This window comes from Cnephaeus nilssonii (assembly GCF_951640355.1).
Source record: "Cnephaeus nilssonii genome assembly, chromosome: 16".
Classification (NCBI taxonomy): Eukaryota; Metazoa; Chordata; class Mammalia; order Chiroptera; family Vespertilionidae; genus Cnephaeus; species Cnephaeus nilssonii.
Window position 1 is genome coordinate 19335519 of NC_137087.1, and position 21538 is coordinate 19357056.

General features: G+C 54.3%; 1 protein-coding gene across 2 annotated transcripts in view; it reads right to left on the minus strand.

Moving 5' to 3' along the window:
* Positions 1-15067: 15067 nt before the first annotated feature.
* The window catches only part of CHST3 (carbohydrate sulfotransferase 3), a 33035-nt gene continuing 26564 nt past the window's right edge, over positions 15068-21538 (minus strand). For both annotated transcript variants that reach the window (XM_079793371.1, XM_079793372.1), the window contains exons 2-4: positions 20018-20155; positions 18587-18811; positions 15068-17178 (exon numbers count right to left, since the gene is read on the minus strand). In XM_079793371.1, coding sequence (XP_079649497.1) covers positions 15885-17178; positions 18587-18765 — 1473 coding nt within the window. In that variant the 5' untranslated portion in view covers positions 18766-18811; positions 20018-20155 and the 3' untranslated portion in view covers positions 15068-15884. The remainder of the gene's footprint in view (positions 17179-18586; positions 18812-20017; positions 20156-21538) is intronic.

The following is a 21538-nucleotide window of genomic DNA, read 5'->3' on the forward strand; positions in this document are numbered from 1 at the left end:
AAGTGGGCCCCAGGGACCAGCAGCACCAGGCACTTTGTCAAATGCAGATCCTCGGGGCCACCCCCGATGCTGAGTTGGGAACTCTGGGGCGGGGCTCAGAAGTCTGCTTTCAGATGTCCTCCAGAGGGTTCAGGATGAGGGCAGCTGGGTCTGTTCCTGCAGGGGGGAGGGGGCAGGGACCTTCCATTCTTGGAACATTTTCTACATATAAGTGAGGGCAAGGCAAAAACCAGGTCACAGTGACCATCCCTGCCCACTCTGTCCTCTTACCAACACAGTAACAGAGGAGGCCCCCCCTGAGGCCGGCCTGCAGGGCACCCCGTGTCTTCAGCCTCAGCCGAAATGCACATCAGCCAGCCCCGGCTCCCCTAGCTGTGTCACAGGGAGTCCCAGGAAGCCAGGTTCATGCCCTGCAAACGTTCAGCCTTTTTCTTGGGCTCTGGCACGCTCCTCACAGTCCTAACCCTGGAGAGTCAGTTTCTTCCTTGGCAGTAATGGGAGAGTTGTGGGAAGTGGGTGGGTGGGCATTTCTAGGAATCCCCGCCGGTTTTCCCTTTCGTTTCACTCTCTCGTTTCTGGTCTGATCCTGTCTGGCCTTCCTGATGCTCTACCAGCGACACTTCCTCTGCTTGGCTTTCTGTCACCTGAATGTCACGCCTGCTTGGTTTTTTCAAGCAGAGACTGCAGCGTCCTTCGGGGTTAAAGCCCCCGGGGGATGGAGGCTGGCTGGGACTCCATAGCCCCCTGCTTCCCCCTGGAAGAAGGTGTGTGTGGTGGAGGGGCCGGGGGGCGGACCTGTTTGTGGCTTTGTGTCTGTCCATTGGGGAAGGTGGTGTTGGAGGAGAGCTCTGTGATACCCTGGGCGGCCACGTGGGCCTGAGAGCAAATTCAGCCTAAAACATTGCCGGAGGCAAACATGACCAAACTGAAGCCGCCCTGCTTTGGGCACACCCTGAGAAGGCAGGGCTCTTGGAAAAGGACAAAGACGCTGGGGAAATACAAGGCAAGGGAAGGAGGAAGACCGAACAGGAGACTGACGCCATGAGAGAAGCCACAGGTGTGAGTCGACAGGCGCTGAGCAGGGCAGCTGAGGCCGGACACCGTGGACATCACTCAGTCCCAGGGCTCCCAGGAGCATTGACAACTGTGTGATGGCGAACCTATGACACGCATGTCAGCACTGACACGCGTAGCCATTTCTGATGACACGCGGCCGCTGAGGCGGCCGCCTGCCGAGGATGAAACATTTGCTGCTCCTGAGGATGAAACATTTACGAAATAATGTTTTTTCCTCAAAGTGACACACTACCCGAGTTATGCTCAGTTTTTTGGCGAAGTTTGACACACCAAGCTCAAAAGGTTGCCCATCACTGGTGTAGGGGAAACAGCTTCATGTCCTCCAGTCCCATTCTTCCCACATCTGGACAAGTCTGTGACTCGAAGGAGCCAGCTCCTGCCCAGTGAGGGGCCACAGGGGAGGATGGGAACCCGGCAGGTGGATGCTGGCTGTCGGCCCATCTCTCTCAGTTTCCGAACACGCCAGTCATGTGTCCGAGCCTCGCCCCCAAACGCTTCCTGGTCCTCTTTCCTGTCCGTCTCCGCCTCTCAGGGCTCCTGCCGGCAGCACCGCGGGTTTTCTCCTTGGCTTCTTCCAAATCCGCTGCACTGAGGGAAACGTCTCAGATTTATTAAAATCAGCCCCATGTTGCAGCCAGATGCTTCACAGCCAGCGAGGTGGTCGGGGCGAAGAGAAGAACAAACAGGCAACACAAGGAGACCCAGCGGTGCGGGACGGCGCTCCTGGGCCTCCCTGAAAGCCTCCCTTCTCGGGCAGGCTCTGTCCGCCTCTTCTCCCAAATCAAACATTTGCTTATGCATTTTTGTAAACTTCCTCGTCTCACTCTGGGGCCAGCAGACCCATGTTGGCTGGGCGGCTCAGTCCAAGTCCTCTGTGTGGACAGAGGCGAGGAAGACTGGACGCCGGAGTCCTGGCCATGTGAGCGAGTCCTGCAGGCAGAGGAAGGAGGCGGGCACCAGGCTTTCTCCTTCCTACGAGTTATACCAACAGCACAATGGCTAGTTATAGGACTCATAGCAATGGTGGTAATACATCACAGTGAGGCGTGGCCCTGGGAATGCACACGTATCCCAACACCCGTGAGCAGGGCCGTGGAGCTAGTGTCCCCGTTTGTCTGTGAAGCCTGAACTTCAGAGGGGCTTCCGTGAATGAGGGTGGATTTGGGATTTGAACCCAGGCAGCCTGACCCCAGAGGCTACACTCCTAAGTGCTATGTGACAAATACGTTTGCTAAAGAAACTATCAAATATTCAGATAAGTGATTTACTGGCAACAGTTTGGTTTATGTCTTTCTAATCATATCTCTGTGGAAATATATCCACATTATAGAGAATACTTTATTTGATATAAATGGAGTCAAATGGTACTTACGTTCTATAGACTCCTTTTGTCATCTAATATATCTTAAACATTGTTAACTACCATAAAAGTCCTCTGCATCATCACTTTAATGGCTGTAGAGTATTTTATCATATGTGCAACTATAATTTACTTGAGCAATCCCTTATTAGTCAACACTTAGGTGGTTTTCCAATTTTTCACTATTACAAACAATGCTTAATGTTTAAAAACATTAAATCTTAGCATTCAACCACAGTTATCTCCTTAAGATAAATTCCTGCACTGGATTTACTGGATGTAAAGGGTTTGCACATACTGCCAAACCTTCCTCCAAAGTCTCTCCTCAGATGAGTGGGTATTCCTCCACACCTTCACCAGCACTGGGTTTTACTATTTAAAAAAAAAAAAGGTTGCCGATGTCAGAGGTCTTCGTTGTTTTGGTTTGCGTTGCCTGGCTCTCTGCTGAGCTGAGCTTTGTTCCCATGTCTATTGTGGGTGGATATTTGGAGGGCAGCAGGAGAGCCCTCCACCCCTGCCATTCCCCCACCTGAGCGCCACACAGCTGGCACTGAGAGCCGAGTCAGTTCTGCTGCCTCTGTCTTGGTTAGGTCAGGAGCCTACGGGCACTGTTTCCAGAGGCAGACAGCACCTGCCAGGATTGCCCAGGATCCTGCCGCCAAGAAGAGGGACGAGGGTGCCAAGGCCCTGAGCACGTGATGCCCCCGCGGTGGTGGCACGGCAGCTCTGGGGTCAGGCTCTGGAGGCAGAACGGCCTGGTTTGCAACTTGGATCCGCCCTCACTCCACCTCTCCAAGCCTTAGTTTCCTCCTCCGTAAAATGGGTGAGAATCAAGTACCCATTTCACAGGGTTGGGAGGATCATCCAATGAGTTCATGCATGGAAGGCACTGGGCACAGTGCCTAGCAGATAGTACTCGCTCAACAAATCATCATCATTTTGACTATCGATCAGTTGTATCTGGAGTGTTTTGAGAGAAGTATTTTGAGTGAGGAACAATATTACAAACATACACTTGCTTAAAATGTTCATGGATACACAATGTCATTTCTGGAGAACAAAGCCATTAGAATTCCATTTTTCTCTCTTTATTCCCAACTCTGACCAGCCTCTTAACACAAGAGCTAACATTGACTGTCTGCCAAGCCCCTTACACATCTTGATTTACTTAACCCTTACAACAGCTCCATGAGGTCAATACCATTTGTATCACCTTTTTTTTTTTTTTAAATCATCATTTTGCAGATGAGGCAACTGTGGTACAGACAGGCGAAGTACTTCGTTCCAGGTCACACAGCGAGGAAGTGGGCAGAGCCAGGACTGGAGAACAGGCAGATTGGCTCCAGGTTCCACGCTCACCTCCTTCCTGAAGCACAGACTCTGACATTTGCGAAGAGGGCAGCATCTCTGTGTGTGTAAGAAAAGATGCCCAATCTCACTTAAACTCCACTCCGGTTTATCTTCCAAGAGGCCGCACTGGCCCTGCCAGGGCTCTGCCATCAGCCCCCGGGCAGGCATCAAACCTCCCACAGCCTCTGAGAAACGATGCCGAGGTGTGGACTCTGAGCCCTCCAGGTCCTGCCACGCTGTGCCTCTCTGCTGGGTCCCGCCCAGGGGAGTGGGATGACCAGAAGTTCTCACAGGGCCCTTCAGTGAGACAAGCATTTTGGGTGAGAAACAAGATTACAAATACACCCTTGTTTACTAGTAAAATGAGGTGGCCCTGCCGAGAGCCATCTCCTGCTCATGTCCTCAGGAGAGCCACATGGCCACAGGGCCCTCCGAAGTCAGGGGTGAGAACTCTGCAGGACAGGGGTCTGGTCACCTTGCTGCTCTGTCCAAGATAAAGTGGACGGCAGTGCAGGTCCCGGGCCTCTGAGGGGCCTGACAGAGCTCCTTCCGGGAGCTGTTGCTGCAGACACGGACAGAGTGACTTTGCAGTCAAGGGCAGGAAGGATCTGGTGAGTTACACTTGAACCAGTGAGGCCCCAACCACTTCAAATCGGACAATCCCATCCGTCGTAAGCAGGGAGGGACTGACACAGACATGGGGTCTGAGGGTGGGTTTTTCTTTTTCCCTGATTGGGAATTTATCGGTACAGATGATCACAGATCAAGCCACCTTGTAATCATTGATGCATTTATTTCTTTGGTAATTATAAAAGTAAGTAATGATACCCCGTCTGCCTGGAGTCTGACACGGCATGTCTGTTACTTTGTAAACGGGGACTGTGCTTTCCACCTCTGTACCCTGCGGCCTGGCGTGGGGTCTGGCATCCTGCAGGCACACAGCCAACATTGGTTGGGCTGAACTTTTAAAAAAATACATTTTTAAAATATTTTTATTGATTTCAGAGAGTAAGGGAGAGGCAGAGAGAGATAGAAACATCAGTGATGAGAGAGAATCATTCATTGGATGCCTCCCGCAGACCCCCCATTAGGCCTGCAACCCGGGCATGTGCCCTGACCGGGAATTGAACTGGGACCTGGTTCATAGGTCAGCACTCAGTCACTGAGCCACGCTGGCCAGGCTCTGCTACTTTTTATCTTGGTGAGTTCCTTAGACCTTGCTGAGCCTCAGTTCCCAGTTTCTTGATCTGTGAAATGCAGAAATAATTTCCAGCCAGTTGAGAGCAGTTTTGAAGGTTCAGTAAAAGGTAATGAGCCTGACTAGTGTGGCTCAATGGTTGAGTGTCGACTTAGGAACTAAGAGGTCACCGTTCGATTCCCAGTCAGGGCACTTGTTCGGGTTGTGGGCTTGATCCCCGGTGTGGACCTGCAGGAGGCAGCTGATTCACGATTCTCTCTCATCATGGATGTTTCTCTCTCTCTCTTTCTTCTTCTTCTTCTTCTTCTTCCTCTTCTTCTCCTTCTTCTTCTTCTTCTTCTTCTTCTTCTTCTTCTTCTTCTTCTTCTTCTTCTTCTTCTTCTTCCTCTCTCCCTGAAATCAATAAAAATATATTTTTAAAAACAGATAGTGAGCAAGTGTCCAGCATAGTACCTGGGTCACAGTAGGGGCTCAAGAAATGTTTATTAAATGGAAGTGAAGCCTAAAGATGAAAAAAAAAAAAAAAAAAAAAAACCTTGTCTATTCACTGTTGAATGGATAACAAACTGTGGCATATTCCCGAATGAGATATTATTCAGACTTAAAAAAGAATGAAATTCTGATATATCCTGCAACATGGATGAACCTTGAAAACATGCTGCCGAAAGAAGAACAAATAATGCAGATTCCATTTACATGTATGACTCCATTGAAATATTCAGAATAGGAGCCTCCATGGAGACGTACAGCGGAGGAGTGGTTGCCAGGGGACATGCGGTGTCCTTTGGGATTGTGAACATTTCCTGGAGCTAGATGGTGACGATGTGGTTGCACATTGTGAGTGTGTTAAATGTCACCAACAGTGAATTTTGTGTCATGTGTATTTTACCGCAATAAAAAGTGGAATTGCTTATTCCCAGTGCTTCTTAACCTTAATCCCCATTCATTCATTCAACCTGATGCACGTGCTGTGTCAGGCACAGTGAGGGACAACGTGAACACGGAGGCCTCTCACCTGTGGAAGAGAACGAGACGGGCAGGTCTAGAGGTGAGCGGTCAGGAGCACTTCCCTGCCGTGGGCTCCATGGATCCTCCTTCCATGGGCGAGTTGGACGCATGTTCCTCTGCTCCGCAGCCAAGTGAGACTGGAGTCAGGAAGTGTGGACATGCCTCTCTATTTTGGGCCAGCCAGACCCCTCCCGGGCCAGGGCAGCACTGCCCATCCGGCCATGTTTTGAATGAACTGATTTAAACCCCGGTCTCCTTGGTTCTCAAGTGTCAGTCTCTCCACTCACTCAGACAGGAGTCCGAGGGCACGTTCTCCTGGAAGGGAAACCGCTTCAAGAAACCAACACCAAGCCGGAGGAAAGAATGATAAAGCACAGACGTGGAATTCATGAAAACTTCCCAAAGGAAAGCGAAACTTAGCCCCCACTCAGTCCCCCAAACTCAGAGAGCTGTTCTGAGGGCATCACGGGCTGTCTCTAGTGCTCAGCTCTGGCTTTCAGGATTCGTTTTGCAGGGAACAGAGCTGGCCCGTGGCCTGGGACCGAGTGCTGCCCCTCTGTGCCTGGCCTGACACCACCCTGACTGCCCCAAGTGCTGAAGGATCCCTCTACGTGGCCCCGGGTTCTATTATAAGATCTATGTGGGCCTCTGCTCAAGCCTTCAAAATAGTTGTTGATTCACTGATTGATTCTGAGGCTCCCTGAAGGAGGCAAACACAGGGGCAAGGGCCTCTGTCTTCAAGAGCAGCCTTAATCCCCATTCATTCATTCAACCTGATGCACGTGCTGTGTCAGGCACAGTGAGGGACAACGTGAACACTGTTTATTCAGGTCTCCCCAGGAGCCAGGCACCCTGCATACATGCCCGTCCTCCACATGGATGTTATCCCCCATCTATACATGAGCAACCCAAGGCTCAGAGAAGGCAATTCACTGGTGCAAGGTCACACAGCTAGGACACATCACTGCTATTCAAGCCTGGAGAAGAGCAGGCTCTGGCTGACTTGGAAAAGCTGGCCTTTAGGGGAGGGGCTGTGTATGACCCCAAAGGGAAACCTTTGGTTCTGGGCTTGTGCCTCCATTGCATTTACATGGCCTGTGGGGTCTCAACCGATCCAGGTTCGAGACTTGAGCTAAGGATGGGACAGAAGGTCTGTGAGGATGAAGGATGTGGCTTCACCTCCTAACACTGCTGGTCACGCCAGCTCTCGCACCCCACGCTCCTCATCTGTCAGATGGGACATCAGTGATCAGACGAGGCTGCCCTGCTTCTCTCTGCCTTTCAGCGGTGCCCTAGAGCTCCTAGGGTCAAGTCCAATCTCTGCTTAGTGTCTTAGAGGCTCCTGCACGAGCAGGCCTAGCTCTCCTCCCCAGACCCGTGTCTCATCTCCATCTCAGCCAGAGCAAATCGTTTCTCAGTCCCCAAACTCTCCAAGTCCCCTTCATCCTCCAGGCCTTCGCTCATGATGTCTCCTCGGTCACTCTGTTGAGCTTTCCTGGGTGGGTGAGACCAGGGTAGCATTTGACCTCAGGCTCTGGGGGCTGCCACACTGATCAAGAGGATGCCCAAGTGACCTGTGTGCCCCAGGTGAGCATCCCCCACTATGTGCATCAGAGCAGAAAAGAGCTGAAAACTCCCCAGGGCGGGCAGCTCTGGGATGGACCGGATGCAGACCTGCCGCCCGCCGTCCAGGTGGACACGACCACTGTCCTCTTCCTCACCGCTTATTCAGCAGCTGCCCCCGGGGTAGGGGTGGCAGGAGAGACCCAGATGGGTGCAGCCAGAGACGGCCAGGGGGTGGTTGAGTGGGGGTGTGGGGCTTGAAACCTCAACCACTTATAGAGCCTGGGGCGCTATTGTAATGAATGGAGTCGCAGCTGTGGGCCTCTTGGCCTGTTGGTTTCTCACTTTGGACGGACAAGGATTCACAGAGCAGATGGCTCTTAGAGGCAAACCCTCAGTCCAAGTGCTGTGCTAAATGCTGCCTCAGTCTAGGACAGAGCAGAGGGCACGTGGTGGCCTGCCCTGCTCCCAGCTGCAGCCCATTGTGCCTGTGGGCAGGGGGGTCCCATGTGACCTATCACCACTTGTTCCCAGCAACCTGCTGCTGTCAGACCCCTTTCCATCCCTCACACCTTGTTCTGGACACGTACACGGTGCTCTGGAAACTTCCAGCTGCCTGCAATTTCATCCTGGGGCCCAGCACCTTTCCCCGAATTCTGGAATGCTGCTGGGCCAATGGGACGGTGCTGAGGAATCACACCTCCCTGAGAGCGCCTTCAGCCAAGACTGACGGGACTGGCGGAGCCGCACTCGGGCTCCCTTGCCTCACCCTGGGTAACTGTAAGGCGGGCTTCGTACCTTTAGGGAGGGGTTCTGCTCCCGTTGCCCCCCACCCCCACCCCCCAGGCTGTCTGCAGCTCTGAAATAAACCGTCTGCTCTCATCCCTGCCCCAGCATCAGCTTCTGGTATAACTCAAACCAAGATACCCGATTTTCAAGAGGAAGCAGAAATCTGGTTTTTATATAAAACCCCTTAATTTTTCAGTGTTGGCCTCTAATGCCAATTGTTAAAAACAAAACCAGACACTGCGTGGGCCACACACCCACGGGGCGCATTGGGCTGCGCGTGCACCTGGGCCAGGCCTGACCCTGCACGTCCCCTAACTTCTTGGACCGCTTGGCTGTGGTCAGTGGGTGCTTTCAGCAAACTGGCTGTCTTCCTCCCCTGCCTCTCATGAGAATGCCCCCTCCTGTCACTTTCCCTGCCTCCCTGCCTCCCTCTCTCCCTCCCTTCCTTCCTTCTCTCGTCCTGATTTCCTGGGCAAGCCTTGCCTGCGGAGCCTTGACTAGCTGCCTGTTCTTCCAATGAAGTGCACAGCAGCATTTAGCAAGGGTTTACTAGCGACTAGAGGATTGTATCTCCAGGGAACCTGTTTACGGTGGGGAACCCTTGTCCAGCTGTTTCAGAAACGCCTCCTCTAAGAAGTGCCCCGAGCTCCAGTTTCTCAGATCAATGTGCTGTCTATGCCTGGCCCGGGTCCCCCAGGGCCCTCACTCTCTGAAGGGGATGTCACAGAGGCCCTGCCGGTGTGGGGTGAGCTGAGAACGCCAAGGACCGAGGGTTTCAGGCGACCAGCAGGTTTTATGACAGCAGATGGATGCCTCGGGCCGTGAACTCCCCCCACAGTGACCCCGAGTCTGCTACAATCCCATAGGCCAGTGGTCGGCAAACTCATTAGTCAACAGAGCCAAATATCAACAGTACAACGATTGAAATTTCTTTTGAGAGCCAAATTTTTTAAACTTAAACTTCTAACGCCACTTCTTCAAAATAGACTCGCCCAGGCCGTGGTATTTTGTGGAAGAGCCACACTCAAGGGGCCAAAGAGCCGCATGTGGCTCGCGAGCCGCAGTTTGCCAACCACAGCCATAGGCCACCTCCTGCTCCTGCCTGCAGCTCGGTGAGAATGGCGTGAGGTGGGCTGGGGCTCTGAAACCCGGCCCTGCACTTTTTCTCCCCAGCCTCTTCGCCCACCACCGTCTTGTCTGCGTATTCTGGCTTTCAGTGGTATAAGCTTATACGTGCAGGTTTCTGGCTGCTCCAAAATATTCTGTAGGATTCCAGAGTCTTGAAAATGTTGTTTGGCCACACACACACACACACACACACACACACACACACACACACACAAAAGTTTTTATGATAAAAGAATCCCACCTGTAACAACGATTCTGGTGAACCCTGGGAAGCTGGGTCACCGGGAAGCGGGACTTCTCAGAGCCTTGACTGTGCCAAGGTGCACGCAGCCTCCTAAGAGCGGTCAGGTGACCACGGGGCTGCCAATCACACGCGGAGATTCTGTGCTGCAGACTCCAGGGCCGGGCCTGCCTGGCAGGGCTCCAGGGGCAAGCGGCACGGGTCCCAGGCCCCTGCTGGTGATCAAACTGCTTCCGGCTTTGGGTCCGGCTGACTGTCACTCCCAGGAGACCCTGTGGGGTGTTCAGCTCCTCCCCAGGGTAACTTGGGATGCAGAGGAGGAAGATCTGGGAGTGGGGGGAAGATGGCTTTTGGTCTGGGCTGGTGGCTGAGTGGGTGGGGAGGTGTCTGAGCTGCTCTGTCTGTGATTAGGGCCATTTGTGGTAGGAAACACAACCCAGAAAAGAAGCTAAATATACCCAGTCCCCCGAAGAGAGGAGACAGCGGTGCCACCTGGCTGGGGCCGGGGGTGGAGATGTCACCCAGGCCGGACGTCATTGCACTGAGTCCCGTATGTTAAAGGTTGGGAGGAAGATGGTGTGAGTTTCCGAGGCCTGGCCTGGGTGAAACAGCACAGACACAGGCTTGAGGTTTGGGAAAGGGGTCCCATTCCCTTACATCATGCCTTCCCCTGTCATCACCCCTCCTCTAGGCACCACGGTCCCCAGGGCTCAGCTCTTCTGTCCCTTCATGTTGCTGCTGCCCTGCTTGCCCAGGCCCCCCAACCCACAAGGCCCACCAGCTCTGCCTTCCGTGTTCCAGAATGAACCTTCTGCCTGCGGAGAGCCCGTTCCCTCCAGGTGGCTGTGAGGGGACAAACAGGTGGGAATCTAATTCACACTAAAATTGTTATGACTGATAGAGCGATGTGATTGCAATTTGAAAGGGTTCCGTTACATTTTCTTAGTGAGAAAGATCCTTAGAAATCTCCTTATGGGGATTTTAAGACTTTGTTAAGGCCGAATGAAATCTCAGGTGCCAGCCAATCGACACAGTTGTTCTGGGCGAGAGGGCTGATTTTTTAATCTCTAAAGGGCTTTTTGGAACAAAGGTTGTAAACCACAGATTGCACCCTCATTCTAACGGAAACTGGGGCTCAGATAAGGAAAGTTACTTGCCCAAGGGCACGGGGCCAGATAGTGGCAAAGCTGGGACACATCCCCAAGTCCCCTGACCTCTGGCCAATGCCCCTGCCCCTGCCCCAGGATGCCTGGGAACTGACCTCCCAGACCCCACGCCTGCAGCCAGCTGCAAACACAGCCACCCCGGCTCTGCCGTTCTGTTGACATGCAGGCCGTTCCTCATGCCCCTGCCCTCAGCCGCACTTCCTGTCCTTCGCTCCTCAGGAGGGGGCGGGGCTTCCTCTGCCCTGTTCATGCCGTAAGTCACCCCGTTCCTGCAGCTGCTCGTTGTTCCCGTTAACTTTTATGGCTGCTGCTGAGAACAAATGCAAAAGAAAGGCAGAGACACTTCGAATTTTACTCATTGCATGTTTTCACTTTTACTTAAATAAATCAAGTAAGCCATCAGGTGATGGGTTCACATTCTCTTCCGCAAAGCAGACCCCGCCCGGTGCTGGCTGCCAGCTCTCTGAAGAGCGGCCCCTGCGTTTCCAGGAGACGGCGGGTTGTAGGTGGCCACGGCAAGGACATCTGGGACTGACGGCGAGGGGGCTGAGAGCCATGTGGCCACGCAGAATGAGCTGCATGTTACACACACACAAACGTGTGGACACCTATGTACACACCATGGCCACACATGGCCGTGAAGGGAGCGTCCTGTACCATGTGGCCTCGAAACATGACACGGGGAGAGGTCTTGGCAAAAAGGCAGCGTTAGCGGGACCCGGGAGGGAGCAGGGGAGCCGTGCAGACCTGGCCTAGAATTTACCGCTGAGACGGAGACTTCAGGGGGTGCCCAGGCCAAGCCCAGCGCAAGAGGAAGCAGGGTTCAGGGGTCATCTCACTTCCCAGGCAAAACACCCGATCTACAATACGAGCGAGGCTCGTGCGGATGGCACCGTGTCTGTATCCTTGGAAAAACGTAACTGATTAGTCCCCTGGGCACAGTTGTGGAAGGACAAAGGACCTCGAAGTGTTTAAGATTTCTGAAGTTGGCAATTCTGCTTCGTCCTTTTGAGGGAAAGGGCAGTTTTGACTATTCCTTAAACCGCGACAGCTCAGAGGCCATGTGGCTGCACTCAGGACACCGTGGCCTCCTCCCTCCTGTCCAGCGGGACCACATCCTGGGAATCTTCACAAGCAACTCAGCCACCTGAGCCCTGGACTGCCGTAGATGCTCCCTCTCTCCGTTCGTGCAGATCGACAAGACCCACTCGGCCGCTAGAGAACCCATCTCCTCCCCTACTCTCCCCTTAGCTCTCTCTGACCAGGCTCCCATCCTTCTTTCAGCCTTTGGGGACTGGAGTGGGAGGGGCGACCTTGGGGACACAGCCACCCAATCTTCTGCTCCTGTCCTTCATCTTCCAGGGCCTATCAAGGGACAGGCCCGATGGCCCGTTAAAACAGACCCTTGTGTGGGAGAGGGTCACCCAGGGCCGACGAGACCTTCAGGGTCAGGACCATCCGATGCTTGCATCTCCTGTCTGCTGTCTAGGCCAAGCATGCATCTTCTGGGTCAGGGACCCCCTGACCTTCTGCTGGAACTGGTTCCATGGTTGGACAGATGGCAGAGAAAGATGCACTGTAATGGGCTGAGTGGGTGTCTTCTGTTCTTGGGCGTTTAGTCAGGAGCTGCCCCATTAGACCAGCCTCTGGCTGAGGGCGCTGGCAGATAGGGAGTAAACTCTTCATTAAATAATTTTTTCTGCTCATTTAGTTACTTATTTCCTAGTGTGTGCATCACATAAAGTGTAGAATTTAGTCACATCTCTCAACCTGAGCTCGGTAACAACCTGCAGGGGGTGTGACCACACTGCACGTTGCTCCCTTCGCCCTCCCCCTGGGGTCGCAGGACTCCTGCCCCCACCGCCCGCTCCCCCGTGCCTGCCTCCACGCCAAGGCTTACAAACAGGCACAGAGAAGCCAGGAATGGGCAGTGGTGGTGATGGCTTGTGGGTGTTAGACACTGCCCTGTCTCACCAAGGCCTGGAATGTTCTGAACTATTTATATAGGCCAGGCTAAAGAGATCTTCTTCAAGAAGAAAAAATGAGTAAATGCTCGCTGCTGAATGGGCCCTTGTTCTGAGGAAGCTGGTAGCTGCGAGGTTAGGCCTCAAATGCTCCCTCTGTCTCCAGAAGGTTGGAGGGGGCTGTGGGGCGAAGGCTCCCGGTGGATCAGCAGGAGCAGAGAAACCGGGACAAGAGGGCACTGCCCCCGGCTGGACCGCCGTCCCCATCTAGTTCCATGCTGAAAACCCCAGAGACGTGACCCCAACCAGGTCCCACGGATGAAAAGGCAACAGTCACCCCACCCTGTCCTTCCCCAAACCCCCAGGGTTCCCAGAGCCCCGAGGCAGCACTGACTGGAGTTGTGTCCTGTTTCAGACGCCTGGGCAAAGGTCATACAGCAGGAAGGGCCTGACTGTCGCATCCTCAAATCTACAAGAGGAAACCAAGGGACCTCCTTAAACAAAAGCCCGGCCGTCCTGACGCCTGCGGTCTTGGTTTAGTTGCCTCTTGCATTCTGAATCGCCTTGGGTTGTCCTTGTGTGTGGATGAGTGAATAGTTCTTCTTCTTATTAGTTTGTCTTTCTTGATTTGGGTACAGCTTTGAGTCCCTGCACACAATAAGGTATTTTCTGTCACTTCTTTTTCACAGAATAAATAAGTTAAGTCAACTTGCTGTGTACAAATTGTCAATGTCCTGAGAAGTCCCAAAGGTCCACTCTCGGCACAGTCCTCAGAGCTTAGGGGTGGGGGCCTTGGCCTGGACATAAGAAGGAAGGAGAGGCCTGCTGCCCACACTAGGAGGGCCCAGGAAGGACCCTGGAGGGAGGACCAGGTGGGAACAGTGGAGGGGGCAGGACAGGGGCTGGGGAAGATCCACCAGCACTTCTGGGCCTGCCAGAAAAATCCTGGCCCCACTCTGTCCCAGGGTCAAGTTTTCAGAGCTGGAGTCCCTTTGGACCCCAAATTAGAGCCAGATTTCTGCACAACTTATTCTCAGACTGGAAAGCCTGGAGTGGAGACCTCCTTGAGTGGCTGAAGTCCATGGTGATGTGTGCCCGGCAGCTCAGATCCGGTGGTCATAAGGGACCCCATAAGATGGCTACCATCCTCGCCTTTTCAAATGGCAGTTTCCAGCCAGGACACACCCCTTCCTTCCCCACAGCAGCCCCAGCTGGACTCAGATCCTGTCTTTCCTTCATGTCCATATTCTCAACGAAAACTCAGCCCCCTGGGCTTGACAATGGGATGCTTGCTGGAGGTTGTCCAGGAAATCAGAAACAGCCCTTAGTGAAGTGACAGCGTCCTGCAAGTTCTTAGATGGCACTGAGCTTGGCTCCCCGGGTTGGTCATAGGGCCTGCCCACACCTTCCCCCGCCATGCCCCCTGGAATGTGATTGGGCCTGGGTTGAGGGCTGCTAACGTATGCTGCTTCTGGACAGGCAGCGAAGAATGCTGGTGGTTTCTGAGACTCGTTTCACACGAGTTCAAGCAGAAAAGCCCGAACGGCACTGTGGGTTGTCCTGCGGCCACCGAAGCTCTGACCCTTGGAGGAGGCTCTTCCTCCTCCTCCTCCTCTCCCTCCAGCAAGCACCAGAGTGCTCCCCCTGGTCCTCCCAGAGCCCCCTCAGCCCCTCAAGCACAGACTGCTTCCAAGAGGCACTTCTGCAGAAACAAAAACACAGCCGCAAAACAAGACACCAAACCATAAATATCTTAAAAACAAAACACACATACACACACACACACACACACACACACACACCAGAAAACAAACACCCGGTCCATCCCGTTAAGCAACACTCTTCCCAGAACCCTGAAGGAGGAATTTCAGACACCAACCACTCAACCATGGCGGCCAGCAGGAGGCTGACCGCTGTCCCCTGTCTCCTCAGGGGAGGGGCTGTCCTGATGTGACTTCTCCTCTGCACTGTCACTGGGCCCTGCCCCCCAGAGGCCTGGCTGGAAGGGGCAGGACCCATGAGTTCCTTTTGCTTCCAGGGACCACAGCTGCTTCTGCCAGTCAGGCCCGAGGCAGCCTTCAAACACGGACATGCTCCAGGACGTCAGCAGAGCTGGGATGGGAACTTTGGGCCGCAGGCACGTGAGGGTCGACCACGCCATTTCAAAACGTCCTGCCAGCCAGCAGCAAGGACGTGAATGGGCCAGAAGCGGTAGCCCCGAGACTCCCAGGTGAGCAGGGGCCGCAGACTCGGCACTCTGTTGTCCACGGTTCATCCCAAACCCAGTCGGGAAACAAGGCCACGGCCATGACCACGCCATGACCACGTTTCCTTCCCCAGCTCCCAAATAGGTGTGATACAGATGAACCCTACAAAGCCTGTGGGCACAGAGCAATGGGAAAGCTTGTCCGCTTATTTTCACCTGTGTATGCAGAATTGTGTTTCTATGTTCCCCACATCCGTGTGTGCTGTGTGCTGTGCCTGCAGGTATTTGTCTTTATAAGAGTGTGTTGTAGCTCCTCACAGAGCTGACTCCATCATTAACCGGCACAGGTGGCCCATTGATGGAAACACTGAATTGGGAAGCCTCAGCTGCCATCCTCTAACACCCTGGGCTGCCGAGCCCCTCCCTGGGGGCCACCCAGAATCCACACTGGATTGTAGAAATCCAGACTGTGGGACTGTGGTCGGGCCCACAGGGTCTACAGGCATTTATGTGTGCTTCATGTATGTTTCTGTGTGTATGTGTATGTATGTATGTATGTATGTATATGAGAGAGAGAGAGACTGACTGTCAATAGGAGAGAGCCTGCCCCTTAGGTCTGGGTTGATCCTGTTCTCAGCAACATGCCCAGCCCACAGCCCTGGGGAAGCCGGCTGGCTGGGGGCTGCCTCTACAGCAGAGCCCGCCTGCTCCCTGCGCGGCTTCCCGCCGGCCTCTGCGAGCACGCGCCACCGGCTCCCTCCGGCCGGCCGCGGCTGACCTGGGTTGAGGAAGGCAGGGCGGGACTTTCACGAGGGTGCGGTGGCCCCAGGCCCCCTACGTGACCCAGAAGGTGCCGCGCTCCTCCAGCAGGCTGACCGAGCGGTTGGTGAGCGAGGCGGCGTCCCGCGCCAGCTTGTAGCCGAAGAGGCGCATGGCGGGGCCGCAGGCGTCCTGCACCACCTGCGCCAGCTTGAAGGGCATGCTGAAGCGCCACTTCTCGAACTGCTCCGAGGAGTTCTTCTGCGTGGAGTAGATGCCGCTGCTGTCGCGGGGCGCCTGCGTGTTCTTCTGGATCCAGTCCTCCACCTGCGGGGTCAGGGGGATGCCCGCGAAGCGGTACATGTCGCGCGCCTTCTGCAGCGGCCGGCGGGCCACGTCCTCGTAGCGCACCAGCATGTAGCGGCCGCGCAGCCAGGCGGGCTGCCGCAGGCCCAGCTCCGCCGACACGCGGATGCTCTCGCAGTTGCCCCGCAGCCGCTGCACCTCCTCCTCGCGCAGCCGGTCCTGCCCCTCGGCCAGCCACTTCTTCCAGGTCTCGTACTTGCCCGCGAAGGCCACCATGCGCGAGGCCAGCACGGCGCGGGGGTCGCGCACCAGCTGGATGACGCGCAGGTCCAGGCGCGGGTCCTCGGCCAGCGGCTGCAGGAACTCCAGCTGGCGGATGCGCACGGCCTTGAGCGCCATGTGCTCCTTGCGGCGGCAGGCCTCGGCGGCCAGCGTCACGTTGAGGGGCCCGCAGCGGCGGTTCTTGCAGTGGTACTTCTCAAAGACCTTCTTGACGAAGGGCGTGCACACCGGGTCCTCGCAGAGGGAGCGGCTGGAGCCGCGGCGGAACATGCCGTGGGTCAGGTGGTCCTCGGGCAGCGGGCTGATGAAGTGCTCCAGCACGTACAGGTCGCACAGGAACAGCTGCTGGAGCACGTCGCGGTAGACCAGGGCCGAGCCCGCCGCGCTGGCGCCTCCCGGCTCGAAGGACACCGTGCGCTCGATGTGCCACAGCGGCTCGAAGAGGTAGAAGATGTTGCCCTGCTGGTTGAAGAACTCACCCACGAAAGAGGAGCCGGTGCGCGTGGTGGCCATGAGGAGCACGTGGCGCCGGGGGCGGGCCTCGGCGGGGCCGGGCGGCTGCTCCCCCTCCTCCTCCACCGCCTCCCCCTTGGCCGCCTCCTCCGCTGGCTGCAAGCCCAGCTGCAGACTGAAGTTTCGCAGGCGGCTCTGCAGCTGCGTGAAGGCCGAATCAAGCTCGCTCAGGGACAAGAGGGATGCGTTCTCGGCCAAGACCAGGGCTGGGTCCGTGCTGTTGGCATCTACCAGGGACTGGGGGATCTGCTTCAGCTTGTCCGAGACCCTGTGAGGACAAAGGGAGACCACACTCAGTAACTGATGGGGGGGGGTGGGGGTCCTCTCTCCCCTGTGTTGCCTCCCAGGCTGATCGCCCAAAGCCTCTCTTAGCTGGCTTTTCCCCGAAGCTGACTTTGAGGCAAGGATTTGAGGGTAAGTAGTTGGTTTGGGACACGGTTACAGGACAGACTGGTAGAGGGGTAGGGAAGTGAAGCGAGGAGGAAAATAAGTCCATAAAAGATGAGCAGGCTACTCCTGTGGGCAAATCACTCTGACTGGGGGGCCCTGGGGTACAAGAACACACCTCAGGGTTCTCTCTCCCAAGGGGTGACGCTCCCTGCCGGCCTTGGCCGAGGCCTTTCCTCGCCGGTACTGTGCCTTGCCAGTGTGCAGGGGGGCAGGGAAGCCCCCGGCAAGCGTGGCAGGGGCTTGCAGTAGGCCCTGTAGGCACGAGCTGGAACGGACCATGTGGAGGAACACACCAGGGCACTGACTCAGCCCAATGCCTGCCCATCTTGGTTTATGCTTTCTTGCAGGGGTTGTGCCTGGGAGAGCATCTAAAGCAGGCGTCCTCAAACTACGGCCCGCGGGCCACATGCAGGTGTTTTTGCTGTTTTGTTTTTTTACTTCAAAATAAGATATGTGCAGTGTGCATAGGAATTTGTTCATAGTTTTTTTTTAAACTATAGTCCGGCCGTCCAACGGTCTGAGGGACAGTGAACTGGCCCCCTGTTTAAAAAGTTTGAGGACCCCTGACTAAAGCAATCCATGTCTGGCAGGCCCACTGGCAGGGCCACTGCATGCAGCCATACACTGAGAACTCTAGGGGGCAGCATTCCCAGTGTAGCCTATGTGAGTGCAGGGTCCTGCAGCTGAGCAATATGTAACCTGGGCAGCTCGGTGCATCCCTGCTCACCAGGGTATCGTACCAGGGCCCTGCCTCTCCGGGGGCTCACCCTCACCCATGACTTTGGATTGGTATAGGGGATGGGCTGTTAATTTGAGGCATCATCCTAGGCCAGGAAGTTAGTTAATAATAATAAACCACAGCCAGCAAGTACTGGACACCAGTACCAGGCACTAGGCTAAAAACTTATACATCTTTTTCATTTAACCTTTACAATAAGGTAGGCCCCACCATTAGCCATGTTTCAGAGAAGAGGAGCTTAAAGACAGAAAAGTAAAATCATGTGTCCAGGTGTCACAGCTAGAAAGGGCCGGAATGAGAGTTCCAAGCCAGGTTGCCTGTGTTCTGAGCCCAGAGCTCACCACTGAGGACCTGAGCATGGCCCACGGCCTGGGCACAGGCGGTCTGATGATCACGGCTGGAAGGATTGCCTTCGCAGGCCCAGAGTGCCTACAGCAGCCTCTCCCCGACCCGCCTTGGTAAGAAGACATGTGCTGGCATCCCTCACCTCGATATGATTTTATTTTCCTTTTCAATAAAGACAAAGACCACCACCACAAAAGCCAGGAAAAGGGCATATTTGCTCCTCATTCTCAGACTGTGCAGAAAGTCCCGGCAGTCCTGGGGCAAAGCAAGTCCTTTCTCCATGGGGAAGGGTGGGGCCGTGGGCACTCGGCTCCGGGGCATCACTCGGGGCCTGGCTCCTTGTCTTCAGGTGGGGGACACCCTCGTCCTGTGGAGAGACAGGCTGTCAGGACACCCTCGTCTGTAGATGAGAATGAAGAGAGCTTTTCCACCAGGCTTTTGAGGATCCTGGTCCTGCTTAGCAGCAGAACCCTGGAAGCACTGTCCTAATGGACCCTTCCCCAAAGAGACTTGAAATCAAGTCACTTAAATGCTAATGAACCCTCTGATTCATCCATGCCACCTCCATCAATTTATCCTTTGACCTCACACAGGACTCGAGGGCAAGTATATGGAAAAGAATGATCCGTATGGTACAAATGTTTGCAATAGCAGAAGACTGCAGACACCTAACTAAAAGTGATGGGGAAGATTTACAAGTGCTGATGTGAATAATCTACCATCTATCTATCTACCTATCTATCGTAATTTAATGTATATAGCAAGCTGCAGACACAATGTGCTTATATAGAACAGGGTTTCTTAACCTCAGCACTATTGATATTTTGGACCATATGATTCTCCATTGTGGGAGCTGTCGTGTGTATTGTAGGATGTTTAACAGCATCCTTGGCCTCTACTCATTAGATGCCAGTAGCATCCTCTCTGCTCCAATGTGACAACCAAAAATGTCTCCAGAATTTGCCAGCTGTCCCAGGTTGAGATCCTCTGATGTAGTATAATCCCATTTGAAAAAATACTTTTCAGTGAGAGAAAAATATAGATGCTGAATACAAACAGACTTTGATTACGGGGATACACAAGGCCTCATAACAAAGAGCTGGGGAGGTCAGGAGAGAAGGGTGGGTGAGTCTTACGTTTGTGGTATAACACTGTGCACAGTTAGAAATTTTACAAAATTAAAAAAAATCTTCACTCAAGGATATGTGTTTATTGATTTTTTTCTTTTTTCTTTTTTTCTTTTTTAGAGACAGAGGAAGGGAGAGAGAGAGAGAAACATGGATCAGTTGCTGCTCATATGCATGCTGACCGGGGATCGAACCTGTAACCTGGGTATGTGCTCTGATAGGGAATTGAACCTGCAATCTTTTCATGTACAGGATGACACTCCAACCAACTGAGCCACCCGGCCAGGGCTACAATGTGTTAATTATTGAAGATTAACCATAACACATGAATTCTAACAAAATCCCTCTCATGGCCTTGGCCTTCAGGTCTCATCTCCCTTGGGCAGCCTCCCTTGGGACAGGTTGGGGCTCCCCGGCCCCACCACTATACAGACTCCCAGTAGTACCTGAGACTTTGTCATAAAGCAGCCTCCCTTGTAGTAGCTTGTTCAATGCTGACCATCCCTTCATGGAGGACGGGGAGTTTGTCTTTCATTTTCCCTTAGCACTGGGCCCGGAACACAGGAGACACTGGTGCACGGTTGCTAAATGACAGAGGGATAAAGGAATAAATGACCTTCAATAGAGGGCATGTGTCTTTTTAAAAGCTGGAGTCAACACAGCGTTGCCAATGGAGCCTGAGTCACTGTTTCTTTCATTTTTCCTGTCACCCACCTGTCTTGCACCATGAGCCCCAGATTCCAGCACAACACCCCCTTCTGAAAGTCCATCCCTTTCTCCATAAGGACCCTCCTCCACAGGAGACAGTCTGCTCCAAGTATGGAAAAATCTTACTGTGACCCTGTACAGGCCACCCAGGACAGTCCCTCCATCTGAAAAAGACTGGTTTTCCCCAGGGAAGCAGCTGGTATTGACATGGGGGCGTGGGGGAGCAGGGAAGTGAGCCCCAGGGCTGCCCTGTAGGAAGCAGCTTCAGGGACAGCCAGGAAATCTGGCCTTGGGGGGAGCCGAGAGGCGGGGTTCTGCATGTGAGATGAGTACCCTGGCAGCAGAATGGAAGTCCCCAGCGGTGCAGGGCAGAGTGGTTGTGGGGCGGCAGGCAGCTCTCCCTAATGAGGGAATCGGGGTGCTTCCTGAGTGTGGGTAGGCAGAGAGGGGACCAGGTGGGAAGAGGGCTGCAGGGACATCCCCAGGGCACTCCCCATGCACTCATTAAACAATATTCTGAGCACCTACTGTGTGCCAGCCTCTGTCTCGGCACTGGGATACAGCGGTGAGCAGGCAGACCCGGCCCATGCCCTCATGGGGCTTGTACTCTGGTTGGGAGGGCGAACTGGAGTGCGGTGGGTAGCTCAAGTCTATTGAATGCTTACTAGTCTGTGTCAGGTACCGTGCTAAGCACTTGATTTGCATTTCCGCATGAAATCTTCACAAAAGTCATATTACAGATGAGGAAACGGAGGTTGAGAGAGGTTAAGTAACTGGCCCAAGGTTCCTCCAGTCATGGCCTGATCACGTGGGCCAGATGCAGGTCATTCAAGCCTCTTAATGCTCCCAGTGTCCTCCCCTCCTCTTCCCCCCGCCCCCCCCCCCCCAGAAGCACCTATGGGAGGGCTTTCCAGCTGATGGCGTGTCTGTCTGTCTGTTTGTCTTTCCCAGACTACAAGCTCCCTGAAGTCAGAATTAGCATCTAGAATGGCGCCTGGCACATACCAGCTGCCCAACAAATCCGTGGTGAGTGAACCCGTCAAAGCTGGTGCCTGGCTCGGTGCCTGGCTCAGTGCCTGGCCGGCTGTCGGCATGTTTGCAGAGTGACTGGCAGGACCACGTTCCCATGCACGCTGTTTAGCCGGCGGTGGGTGCGAGGCTGCCTGTCCTACTGAGAGGGGGAGGCCCAAAATTGAGTCTGCAGGGCGCAGGCGTTGAAATCCTGACTTTCTGCCCTCTTAGCTCTTGGCTGAGAGTTG